Genomic DNA, 13,231 nt, shown 5'->3' with positions numbered 1-13,231 from the left:
AATAATTTAATTTAAGCATTTATGTAAAGCTATGTGTACTTTTTTATTTTCTTTTTTATTTAGTTAATATTTATTGCCCTGCAGACATACTTTTAGTAGGCGCCGGCGTATTTTTTTAAACAGATATTAATATTTAATTATTTGCTAGTGTAGTTGTTTAGGCTTCTCATTCTTAACAGCCCCGTCAACTTGAAAATTTGATAGGACTTAGTAATTAGCACATATTTACTTTATTTAAGGCAGACCACAATGTATTATTGCTTTAGTTAACTTAATTTTTAGAATTACATTAATTGGTTAAGGATCAAAGGACTCAGGCAAAAAGTATATTTTCGGGAGAAAGCAAAAAATAAAAGGGGTTGCAGCTATGAAGTTTCGATAGAAATTTTAAAATTTTTTTTGTTGTTTACACAGAAAATGAGCAAGTGAAGATACTAACTTACTAAAGATTTGGTTTAAAGTAAAATAACCGTTTATAACAGTAACTAAAATGTAAACAAAAATATTATTTAAAAAAATCCTGTCTTTGTAAAACTTCTCTGCTTAAATGATTTTGTTTAGCGTACAGGCAATACTATACAATTTTAAAAATTATTCGTCTTTTACAGCTTTTTACATTTTTTGTGTTTATTATACTCATACTCCCATCCAAAGTGAAAGAAAAAAGCTAGCTTCCGAGTTAAATAGTAGTAAAATAACTTTGTTACGTAATTTTTCAAGTTAGCAAAGCAATACAGGGGGTTAAAGGTTACAACATACGTGTTGAAAACTGTAAGGATATTCAAGTGTTTTATTTTCTTTTGTTAGAAGGCAGTTTATCTAGCTTATTTAACCACTCTAGCAACTTTATTTAGTTTTCTATAAATTTTTTTAACTGAGGTAATATATTATTATAAATTTAATTACTAGTAGCTTCTATAGCTAAAATGCCCCTGTAAATTATTAAAGTGGTCTAATGTTAAAACTAATATATTTTTATTTATTATGGATAGCTAAAAACTTATTCAAAAAATCGGATGTGACTATTTTATAAATATAAAACTTTTCTATTTATACTTAAGTTTAATAAAAAGCTCATATTAGTAGTGGTTCAAGTTTCTATTATATTTGTATGACTTGCGGCGTACCAAGTTATTTCCTGTTTTTTTGTTTATAATACCTTTTTTTTTTAATAAATATCTTGCTAAAGCTTAATAGCCTCTAACAATAGCGAACTGGACTTGCTGCTACCCATTCCTGATACCACCAATATAAAAATTACGTTTATAGTAGAACACAGTTTTTAGTGACTAACAGTGCAGTGCTAGTAACATAAAATAGTTTATTTTTAAGGTTTTAGGGCTTTCTACTAAAAAAAATTACTTTTTCATCGAAGCTTTTCATGTTTAACCTGTTGATCACTAGTCTTTTGGCTATAATTAAATTATATATTACTATTGGAGCACTAAAGCCTGACGACATTAAGATTAACAGATAGTAAAAATTACAAATAAAATAATGTGGTAGTGTCTTTACCATTGGGAAAAGTTATAACTGTTAATTTTTCTTTATAGTAATATATTAATTTTATGTTAATACAATGGCGTTGTCTACCATGAATTTTTGCATACTAAATTTCTATTTGTATTATAAAAAAAATTTTAACTTTCATCTTCCTTGCATAAAACCTTTTTATTTCGTGGGGTATTGTAAATATTTAAAAGAGGCGAGTCAAGAAATAACAATTTTTAGTCTTTTTAAAAAAAATCAAACTTTGAGTTTATGCCTTCTATTATGCTTTGTAATGCTTGAAGTTACTAGCATTGGTCTTAAAATATAATTTATGTGCCCTCTAATTTGGCTAGTCCTTGTCTTTTTAGATCTTTAGTAAATAAGTATCTCAGGGGTACCTTTGCATACTTATATAAATTTACGTTATTAGAGAGCTTAAAAAAAACAGGCACCTTAGTATAAGACGTTTATAACATAACTAATTTTCTCCCGCTTAATTTATGCGATTTAATATGAGACCTGATAAAATTATATTGTCATCTAAACTTTTTTTTACAAAACACCCATTGACTTAACATTTTGTAGTATTAAAAATCGGTCTTGTCATGTCCCTGAATATGAGGGCTAATAATTAAAAAAAATTAGGCGAATTATATTTGTGGTTATTACCTTCAAGATAATTTAACTTCCTTTGAAATTTAACGCAAAGCTAAAATTTAAAGCAGCACGGCGTCCTTTTCGCTTAATTACACTTGCAAGCTTGTTAATTATAACTACTTTTATAAGTAAAAGATGCAATCTTCCGAAAAGTCTAACTTATACTTTTTATTATGGATGAAAAATTATGTGGTGCCCTAAATGCGAACACATAATTACCTTAGCAGAGATTTATAATTTAACTCAGTATCTAAGTATTAAAAGTATCCAAGTTTGTAAGGTGATTAATTTTGTAATTCGGCTACAAAAAACCAAAAGTTTTAATCTTTAATTTTCTAAACCTTTAAGTTCTAATTTATTTCAGTTTCAGTAGCCAAATGAACACATCATTACTTTAAATATTATTTGTATATATATATCGAAAACTGTTACCGTTATAACAGCAACTTTAATATTTTGCATTTTTTAAAATTGGTTAGCTGTATTTTTAATTCCAGGTCCCTTCAAGGGGGCCTATTAGCCCTTATTGTAGAGTCTCATCTGAGTAGAACTTCTCACATGTTATACTCTATTTATACTGCACCATTAAACAATATTTAACTTTAACTTTAGTAACTATAACTTTTATAAGAATATATATTTTAGTAGACATAATTGTAAAAATCATATTTCATCTTTACTAAAGTATACTCGGACTTATGATAAACCCTAAGCAAAAAGGTCAGTCATCAAAAAAAAAAAATTATGTTTCAAAAAAGGAGTCTAAAATTGCTAAATAAAATAAATGTAGATGTCAAGGAATAACCGAAAGCTATTTGATTATTGATGTAAATAAAAAATTTACATAAAATTGTTTTTCATAAAAAATCTTTCGAAAAAGTTAAGTGTGAAACCTCGTCATTAAAGAGCTCTACAAATGCACCAAGTTTCGTTTTAATGTATAAGAAAACTGTTTATAAAAAGCGTGTTTTTATTGGTGCTATAAAGTTTTATTTTATCTGTATTGGATTTACTGGCACTTTCATTTGTCCAATAGATTTTCTAAAATATAATTTTTAAAGCTGACGATGAGAAAGCCTTTAAACTTCCATCAAACATCGCACTTATTTTATCTATAAATTACCTTTTAGTGTAGGTTATTAATTAAGTTATATATAAAGTATATATTAAGTTTGCCTTGGAAAAAACAGCAATAGGATTTTAAGCCATTCATAAAAAACTCACGCACTGTTTTACTTTTTTTGTCAAGCGTTACTGCTCCTATAGAATCACTAACAGTTTAATTCGACCTGGTTTGGGTAAGGCTTGCTTTCCTTTTCGGTCTTTTGCTTAAATTCTAGGTTGTGTTTATTTTGTACTTTGCGACTTCCTTTTTTTTTGGTTATACTTTACTAGCCTACTTTTAGCTATTTCCTTTCCTTTGGTTAAGAGCTATTTTATAAGTTTCACCGAACGTTTTAAAGGAATAAGTTAAGACCTCAGCTTTTAAGTTTTCAGATATACCGTAGTCTTAATTTTTTCATTAAGTTTAGTCATTTAATGACGCAATTTTTAGTTTGTTACTGGTGGTGTTAAGCATATATCTTTTCCCTTCTTTTATGCAGCTAATCTATTCTTTAGTTTATATTATATACTAACGATGTATTGCTTAATAGCACTTTCCTACTTCCTTTTGTACAGGTGTCATTCAAGTTATTTATGAGGTAAGTTATTTGATACTTTATAAAAAACTTTATTAGAGTTATTTTTCACATAATAAGTAGCTAATATAAACGGATTTTTTTTAGTATTTTTTTTTTTGATTATTTTTTTCTTAGTCGGTGCTGAAAGTAAAGTATTTTTTTTATACGTACATTTTTTTTTAATAGCGGTCATTCCGGAAGAGCTAATTCTCCTACTGCCAGACCCTAACCCTAAAGTTGTATCGTTTTTGACTCTGGTAACGCTTATGATTGTTATCAAGGTTTTAGCTAGTCATAACTAGCTATTATAGTTAGCTTTAACGTGAAAATTTATTTTAATTTTTATTAAAGGCGTTAGTTAGAATTATTAATTTGAGTAAATGTTATTTTTTAATTTAATAAAGCAGATAAGGAATAGGCAGTGAAGTTATGGTAGAAAGCAACAGCTCTAGTGAAGAAGTGTCCAATATGCCTTATGAAGAATCTACTACTCAGTTCGTGTGTGGGGACGACTGCGATAAAATAAACACCCCTGAAAATCCAGAACAGAAATCTTTCGTGTGTCCCGTCTGTTTTTCTGACTTTATAATTGGTGATCCGGATGCCTCTATTATGAAATTTTCGTGCGGGCATATGGCCTGCTGCGTCTGCTCTTCGCAGTATACTAGAACTCAGATTTGCGATCGTGTCATAAATATACGTTGTATTTATCCCGATTGCAAAACTTTTATCCAAATGCACGAAATAGCCCTCCTAAATACACCCGATTTAGTAGAACGATACGATAAGAATTGCTTAGAGAATTATTTATCCCTCGAACCTTCTTGCCGCCGTTGTCCGCAGCCAGACTGCGACTACTGCGTATTTATACACGAAGATGCCGCCAATTTCATATGCGAAAAGTGCCGAACGAACGTCTGTGCGAGCTGCGGTGAAAAGTTTCATAAAGGCAAATGCAAAGAAAAAGTTGTGCCTTTGATTCTTCCGTCTGATTCAGAAGAGGAAACCTTGGATTTTTCCGTACGACGGGCACGTGACGCCGAGCAGTGCAAGCAATGCCCCCGCTGTCGTACTTGGGTTTTAAAAATCGACGATGGTGGTTGCAATCACATTAAGTGCCACTGCGGCTGCGACTTTTGTTGGTTGTGTAATAAAGAAATTGTGGAAGCCGGTCACTTTTTGACATTTTCCGGATGCACGTACTTTTCTAGGAAACCGTGGAATAAAGGAAGAAGAGTTGCGATAGAAACAGGGGTATACACTTTGGCTCCCCTTGCTATCTCCATGGCGGCCGTAGCAGCTATTCCTTCGGTCGCCATCGGCCTTCCTATATACATCGTTAAAAAGTCCCGTAAGAAAGAGGACTCTCTAAAAAAAACTTTTACTAAGGGAGTGCTTGCTATGCTTGTTTCCCCCATTATTGGAGGGCTGACCGCAGCTTTTGTTATTCCAGCAGCGTTGTTATATGTTTACGTTTATAACCCAGCTTGCACAGTCCAGCAAAAAATATTAAACAAGAAACACCGAAAGAAAAAATGTCCTGTTGTGACGTTTCCGCCGTCGCAGAACGATAAAGAAGAAACAATACTCGCAAATGAACACTCCAAGTTTAAATTGAAATGTTTTAAATCGTTACAAAAAACACCTCAACTGTCGCTAGCAGCCCCGTCTCAGTCAGAGGCAGCCGCACAGTTTGCTAGCACTGGTCTTCATCTCAGATAATTGTTGTTCGTTTGTTTTTAATAAAGTTGTGAAGTCTTAACTTTAAATTTAAAATACTACTACGTAGTATTCATGTAGGTGTTTATAGGGTAAGTCCACATAGTCGCTTAACTTAAGCCTTTAATCAAAAAAAAAAAAAGCTATTTTACAAACTAATTTAATAAGGCTATTACAAAGTTAGTTAAACGAATTAACTTTAAAATTTTTTAAATTAATGTATGCTTTATAATTTTGTGCTAACAGTTGGGTTAAACTATATAAAATTTGTATCTTTTGAATAAAGTTAGCTTGCTATTATTAAGTAAGCTTATTAAATTTTATCTAATCTTATCGAGATACACTTACGAAGTGGGACTGAGTATTCGCACTGTGTACTTGGCAGAGAGAAAAAAAAAATGCTTAAAACGAGTTTATAGGATAAATGGTTTTCTCTTTAACAATTTCGCATAATAAATGCTTCGATGAGTAAGGTTTCGGAAAAATAGTCACCTCTCGTATAGCAATTCGTTTCTAGTGGAAGAAAGGCTAAACAATCCGTCTGGAGCGTAAAGTATAGTAAAAGATAGCTTACTTCGAGCTTTTTGCTCACAGCAGAGCGATTTTCGGATGGCTTAATATGTGGTCTTATAAAAATTGAATAACAACGATCGATTAAAGATTCTCTAGATGTTTTGATAATTTTTTAAAGTTAAAACTTTTAGTATCATGAATATTAGCTAACTTCGGGTTTTTTGCTTAGAGCAGAGAAACTTTTGACTGGCTAAAAGGGTGTAGCTTTTTCGAAATGGATAGTAATACTCGGTAAAAGGTTTAGAAAGTTAAGCTTTTTGGTTTATTAAAAGGTATATGCTAAATGAGTTTCCTAACAGAATAGTTCTATGAATATTATATTATGTTATTAAAAAGCTTTTCAAATGTCATGAATTGCATATATTTGGTTACTCAGCTGCTCAGTTTTTAAAAAGAGTTTTAGCTAAAAGTAATTTGTTTACCACAAATCCCATAAACCAAAAAACTTTAGAAAAAAGGGAGAAAAAATAGTAATAATATATTTTATCTTTTAATCATTATTAAGCCAATTTAATAAATTTCTTCGCTTCTTTGCTAACTTGTTCTTCTTAAACATTTCTATTTGCTTTTTGGTTAATTTCGGTTTTGGAGGATTCTGAACCTCTATTTTCGTATATTTTAATAAATTTTTTAATAAAGAAATTATTTTTTTGTGTTAAAATAGAATTTAAATATTAATATATAATAAATAAGTATTTTATTATATTGTAACTTTATAATTATAATACTTTTATATAAAAGATAACTTTTACTATTATTTTATATTAATTTTTATAACTTCGTAAAAATAACTATAAATAAATTTTTTTTTTATAAATAATAGCCAGAAAAACAAGCTTATATATAATTATTAATAAATAATATAATTAAAAAAAATAGTTATACTTATCTATTCAAATAAAATAATTATTTAATAAATTTATAAATTAAAAATGCTTTTCAAATATTTTATTGAGTTCCATAAAATTTAAATAAGTATAAAAATAATATTAATTAATAAATAAATATAAAACTTTAATATAAAATAAAAAATAATAATTTGATCTATAAATATAAAAATAAAAAAGTTATACTATAATAGTTTTTTACTGTCATAAAACATTTAAAAAATAAAATATATATTTAATAAATATAAATATATAATAATAAATAATTATATCCTCTTAAATGATAAAAAAAATTTTCAAATAATTTAAAAAAAAATGGCCGTTCTAATATATTTTTTACTAAGAACACTCATAAATATAAGATATTTCATAAATAAAAATATAAATAATATAAAATTATAAAAAAATATATAAAAACACACTAATTACATAAAACTTTTATAAAAATAATAAAAAAAATTTATAGGCCAATAGCAACCTCGAGATTGCAAAGTATTCACGTCGAAGTAATAAGCCAATTGTCTGAGCTCGTGGTCTTCTGGCAAACCGCGGCTTTCAAAATGTTGAGCTCTAGCATTAAATATAATGAAAAGTATGATAATATATATTAAGGTTATTATAAAGAAAAATATGAATAATAATATTCAAAAAGTTATTACGTAAATAAAATAATACAATATAAAAATATGATTATAAAAAAAGTAGTTATAAAAACAAATAATATAATAATTATTATTATAAAAATATATTTATCACTATTTTAAATGAAGTTATTTGATTCGATAAGCAATAAAATTTATTATATATAAATATGAATTTAATAACATTTTTTATAAATATTATTTTTTTAATAATTTATTTAGTTTATTATATAACATATTCATTACTAGTATAATAATTCATTTGTAATGATAGGCATCATCATTGCTATATATTTATATAGTTTTTAAAATAGTATCAAATTAAAAAAAAATAATATAAATTTAAAAATATATAAAATTATACAAAATAAAAGTCATAATCATTTTAAACATAATAAATAATAAAACTAAAAATTGCTAATTTTGAAAAAAAAAAAAAAATTTTCAATTTAACAAAAAAAAAGTTAAGAAAATTGTAAATTTACCAAAAAAAATTTATATATTTTTCATTTAAGAGATAATATTAAAAGTTTGTATTATATAAATATTTATAATAATAAGTTTAGTAAATGATACAAAAAATTATAAATAATTTTTTAAAGCTATTTACTAAGAAGTTATAAGAACAAAATAATATTAAAACTTTTCAGGGAATATTTTCTATAAAAAATATGAGAAAATAGTTTTTTAATATAAAATTAAAAACTAAATTATTTTCTTAAGAAATATTGAATAATATATAATTAAAATAAACTTTCCTTTATTCGTGTGAGAAAAAATTATTAATATTATAATAGTATTACTACTTTTCTCTAAATAATATTAGATAACGTTCTTTTTTTTTTATAAATATTGCAGTGCAGTAATTCTTTACTATTTTTTCAAAATAAAATAAAAATAAACAAATAAAAAAATAAGAATACAATGTTCCTATGTATCAAAAGATTTAATTACTTACTTATAAACAAAAATAAATATTGCAATGATATTCTTTACACCTTTCTTAAGAGAATAAAGATAAATAAATATGATAGTAATACAATGTTCTTTTATTATTATTAATATAATATAAAAATATATATACAAGAAATATTTACTTAAAGATAAGTAATGATAAAAATTAATATATTGCAGTTATTCTTTACTACTTTTTTTAAAAAAAATTAAATATAAATATAAAAATAAGAAGACCACGTTTCTAATTTATTATTAATTAAAATAAAAAAATATTAGAAGAATTATTTTCTTATAATTAATTAATAATAATAAGTTATAACTCACGAGGAATAACGCTGAAACTTCCCGTATAGAGAATTGAATTGGCCTCTAACAATATAATCAGTGTAAGCTGGATCTTCCTTGGCTGATTAAAATAAATTAAAAAAAAAATTTGAAATAATTATTATATATAAATAATATAAAAAAACTTTCAAAGTATATAAAAAAAGTAAATATTGAAGGTTGGTATATAGAAATTAAAATGTTATATAAAATTTTAAAAAACAAAAAAAAAAATCATTCATGTTAAAATAAAAGCTATAATAAAAAAAAATAAAATTAAAATAAGTTTTCGCTTTTAAATAAATAAATAATATATAATTTATAAAAAATTAGCATCAATTTTATTATACCAAAAGAACTATTATGTTAATTATATTAATAAAAAGGAAAAATTACTCAAAAATATTCCAAGTATATAAAAATATATAATAATAATTAAAATCATAAAAAAGCAAAATTTTGTTAGAAGAAATTAAATTTGAAAACTAAAAAAAATTAATATTATTTAATTTAAAAATGGAAACAAAAAAAATTAAAATAAATAAAAATAGGAAAAACACTAATATATTACAAATAATATAATATATTTTAATAAAATTATCATTAGAATAATTATAAGCAATACAAATATATGAAATGTAGATTCCTTTATTTAAATATATATAATACTAATTTAAAAAATATAAAAATATATTTTATATTTCTGTTATAATATAAAATACTTACGTGCTGCATAGAAAAATTTTAAATAATACTTGTTAACAATTTTTTTTTAAAATAGAAACTTAAAAAAAATATATTTAAAAAATTTTGTATTAATGAATACATATCAGAAATATCGTCGTAATTTTATTTGCACCTTTCCTTATAAAGATAATAAAAAAACATTTTTTTTAATTATTCTACTCTCGTATTATTAATAAAAAAAATAATATAAAAATTATATAAAAATATGAATTATAAGCCATAATATTTGCCATTAATAGTTTTTAACTATCAAGTTAGTATCGCCATTAATTACTTGTACTTTTGTAAAAAATATTCTAAAAATATTTTTTTAATTTAATTCTTAATAAGTAAAGAATTATAAAAAAAGAAATTATAAAAAAAATATGCAATATATTAATTATGTGTAATAAAAATTGGGCGGTTACTAATAAACTTTAATAAAAAAATATTATATAATTATATAAAAGTAAATAAATCAAAAGTAATGATAATAATTACTTAGTTATCAATTTTTATAATAGAATATTATTATCAGTTACCTGCACTTTTCTTTGCTAAAAAATTATAAAAAATATTTTAATATAAATATTTTAATATTTTATTATAAAGTTAAAAAATTATTTATCTTAATAATAATGTAATTAAAGTAATAGTAATAATTGTTGCTCAATAAAAACTTTTAAATTTGAATTACTAATTATTTGTACTTTTCAAACTTTGAAGATTTACTTTCAATATATTTCATTTTTCTGTTTTTATTATTTATTTCGTAGTATTTTTTTAGTGTTCTATAAATAATATCAAATCTAAAAAAATGATTAATTTGATTAAAAGATGTTATATAAATTTCAAAATAAATAATAATATAAAATAAAAGTACAACTATAAGTAAAAAATAATATAAATTACTTAATACAAAATTAAAATTTAAAAATAAATTTTTTTTTGATAATAATAATTAATCAAAAATAATAAATCAATTACAAACAAAATCAGAAATTATAATTAAAGTAAAAGTTATAAGGAAATAAAAACTACATATAATAAACTAAATAAGTAAAAAACTATAATCATAACTAATTATAAAAAATATATATATAAAAATTAACCAAAAAATATAATATATTCCAGTGATGTAAACAAATAATTTGAATTCCTTAAAAATACAAGTTAATTACACAAAAATAAATTAAATTTATAAAAACGGAACTTTATCAAAACAATAATTATACAATATTTCAAAAAGATTACTTAACATTTATAAAAAAATTAAAAAAATTATTTAAATTTCTAAAAACAAAACTTTCTCAAAACAACAAAATATTTTAAAAAAAGAATTCTAAAAATAATTGTTAAAAAAATAAATAAAATCGTAATAAGCAAAAAAATTAAACAGAATAAAAAACTAGAAAACGTATGATTTCTTTAAAAATACTAAAAAAATAAAATAATTGTCCCGTAAAATATTATTTATTTATTTAAAAAATATAAATCTCATAAAGATTAGAAATAGTAAACTAATAATAATATATTTTTCATAAGTATAATTATTTATAAAAAAATAAAGCATTAACAATAGAAAATATAATAAAAATATTACTAGAGAAAATTTTATATAAACTTTAACTGAAAATAATCTACTAAACATTAATTATACTTAATTAAAAAAAATATAAAAGGTAAAATTAAAAAAACTAAAAGAAATTAACAGTAAAAAGATTATAAAATATTAAATTTATTATAGAAAAAAGTAAAACAATATAAATTTTATTATTAATTTTATATATATTGTTTATACTTCGCATTATTAAAATTTTTTTTCAATACTTTAATAATACCAATAATTTAGTTAAATTAATATAAAAAATAGAAAAATTATAAATGCAATACTAAAAAAAATAACAATTTCTAAATTAAAAAAATAGTAAATTTCAAAAAGTTTAACAATTTTAAATTAAAAAAAATTAGATTTTAAAATACTAACAAGGAAGCGAGTGAACGATCTCATCTTTATTTGCAGATCCCGAAAGTTCCGAAAGACCCGGAAATATACCTTCTGAAGGAGGAATTACATCCGGAGCAAAAGATGGATCTTCCGAATCAGCGTTAAGCACATGAAAAACATCTTCAAGACTTTTTAAATATATTAAATATAAAAAATGAAAATCTTTAATCTCAAATTTGTATTTAGTTTTACTTTCATATAAAAATTCCGTTATATAAAAGTTATAATAAAAAATTTTAAACTGTTTAATATCTATAAAAATTAATCTTAAACAGAATTCAGTAATAAATTTAAGTGAAGATAAATTTAAAATTCTTCTCGTTAAAACTTTTCCTTAAAATCATGTGAACTGTGACAAAATAAAACTTATACTTTTGCAATTTACAGTAAAACACAGCATAACCAAATAGAGTAAACTAAAGTAAATAAAACTATTCAATTCAAAATATTGTTATAATTTATATATAATAATTATGCAACTAAAGAAAGTTTATAATCGATAAATGAACTTCAAAAAAAACAAATTTAATAAAATTATATAGAATTTAAAGTTTACATAAATAAAAAATTGAGTTAATCTCAGGATATACAAAAGTATTGAACAAAAATATTAATAATTTTTTTAGTATAATTTATAAAAAAGAAGCACCGAGTTTTAGCAAAGTCCACATTAAACCCATAATGGCAATTATTACATTGAAATTGATACCGCAAAGATTCTTTTTCCTTAGTATAAACCCTAACAAGTTTAAATAATAATCAATAACATGAAATGCAAAAAATAGAGCAACCATCGCGCAAATCCGCCTTTTAATAATAAATTAGTCAGTGGAGTGAGACTATCTTTTTGAGAAAGAGGAACTAGAAAAGTGGAATGTGGATGGTGGCAATAAGGGCAGTGTCCATTTGAAGAAAAAATTTCTTGTAATTCCAAAATTTGTGTGTCCGAAGAATTTTTATTAGAGGAATCCGGTAGATCATTGCTTTTTGATGTTTTTTTTGAAACAGTGGTAGAAGAAGGATCGGCTTTTTTTTTCTCTTTGCATAGGGAAGCTGCTATAGGGTAAATCGTTTCAAGAGAAGATTTTGACCAGTTTAAATTGAATTGTCGTTGGCAATCATTACAATAAAAAGAAGGGTATGTCTATTTTAAAAGGGTAAACATGTAATAAATAAGCCCAGGAATTTAATTATAAAAACTTGAAAAAATTAAACCTTCGTAAAATCTCCCTTATCATCATATATTAATATCGCTTCTCTGCGAGACAATAAGAGATTAATCAACGGATGAAAGATGCCCGTGTCTATAGTGCGACTCACAACAAGATAAGTAACAGAACCAGAACCACAACTTGGGCATAACCCATTTTCTGAAATCAACACAATATCGTTTTCTTTAATTACTGGTAATGTTTCACTCATTTTGAGGTCTAAATCTTGTAAACTTTTTTATAATATGTTTTTTTCTCTGGTTATATTTCTTAGTGAATAAAAACGATGTGTACTAAGTTTGTTAAAGCTCCTCCCACCCTTCCATTTGAATTTTTTAGGCATGAATAACAACCA

General features: G+C 23.9%; 2 protein-coding genes across 2 annotated transcripts; one reads left to right on the top strand and one right to left on the bottom strand.

The window, feature by feature from the left end:
• The first annotated feature begins 3,446 nt into the window (after positions 1-3,446).
• On the top strand, positions 3,447-5,552 carry LOC135141086 (E3 ubiquitin-protein ligase RNF19B-like). The gene is made up of 4 exons (XM_064071938.1): positions 3,447-3,488; positions 3,804-3,851; positions 4,017-4,087; positions 4,235-5,552. Exon 4 carries the CDS (start codon positions 4,260-4,262, stop codon positions 5,550-5,552), a length of 1,293 nt encoding a protein of 430 aa, XP_063928008.1. The 5' UTR covers positions 3,447-3,488; positions 3,804-3,851; positions 4,017-4,087; positions 4,235-4,259.
• Positions 5,553-6,612: 1,060 nt separating this feature from the next.
• On the bottom strand, positions 6,613-13,179 carry LOC135141085 (uncharacterized). Its single transcript, XM_064071937.1, has 7 exons — positions 12,881-13,179; positions 12,457-12,809; positions 12,315-12,404; positions 11,645-11,793; positions 8,932-9,013; positions 7,488-7,579; positions 6,613-6,725 (listed from the first exon to the last, which is right to left on the bottom strand). The coding sequence occupies exons 1-7, from the start codon at positions 13,085-13,087 to the stop codon at positions 6,613-6,615; spliced, it is 1,086 nt and encodes a 361-aa protein (XP_063928007.1). The 5' UTR covers positions 13,088-13,179.
• Positions 13,180-13,231: the final 52 nt, after the last annotated feature.

This window comes from Zophobas morio, unplaced genomic scaffold, assembly GCF_036711695.1.
Source record: "Zophobas morio isolate AGI-343-1 ecotype UQ-CSIRO unplaced genomic scaffold, CSIRO_AGI_Zmor_V1 ptg000042l, whole genome shotgun sequence".
Taxonomy (NCBI): Eukaryota; Metazoa; Arthropoda; class Insecta; order Coleoptera; family Tenebrionidae; genus Zophobas; species Zophobas morio.
This window is presented reverse-complemented; position numbering and strand designations above follow the sequence as displayed.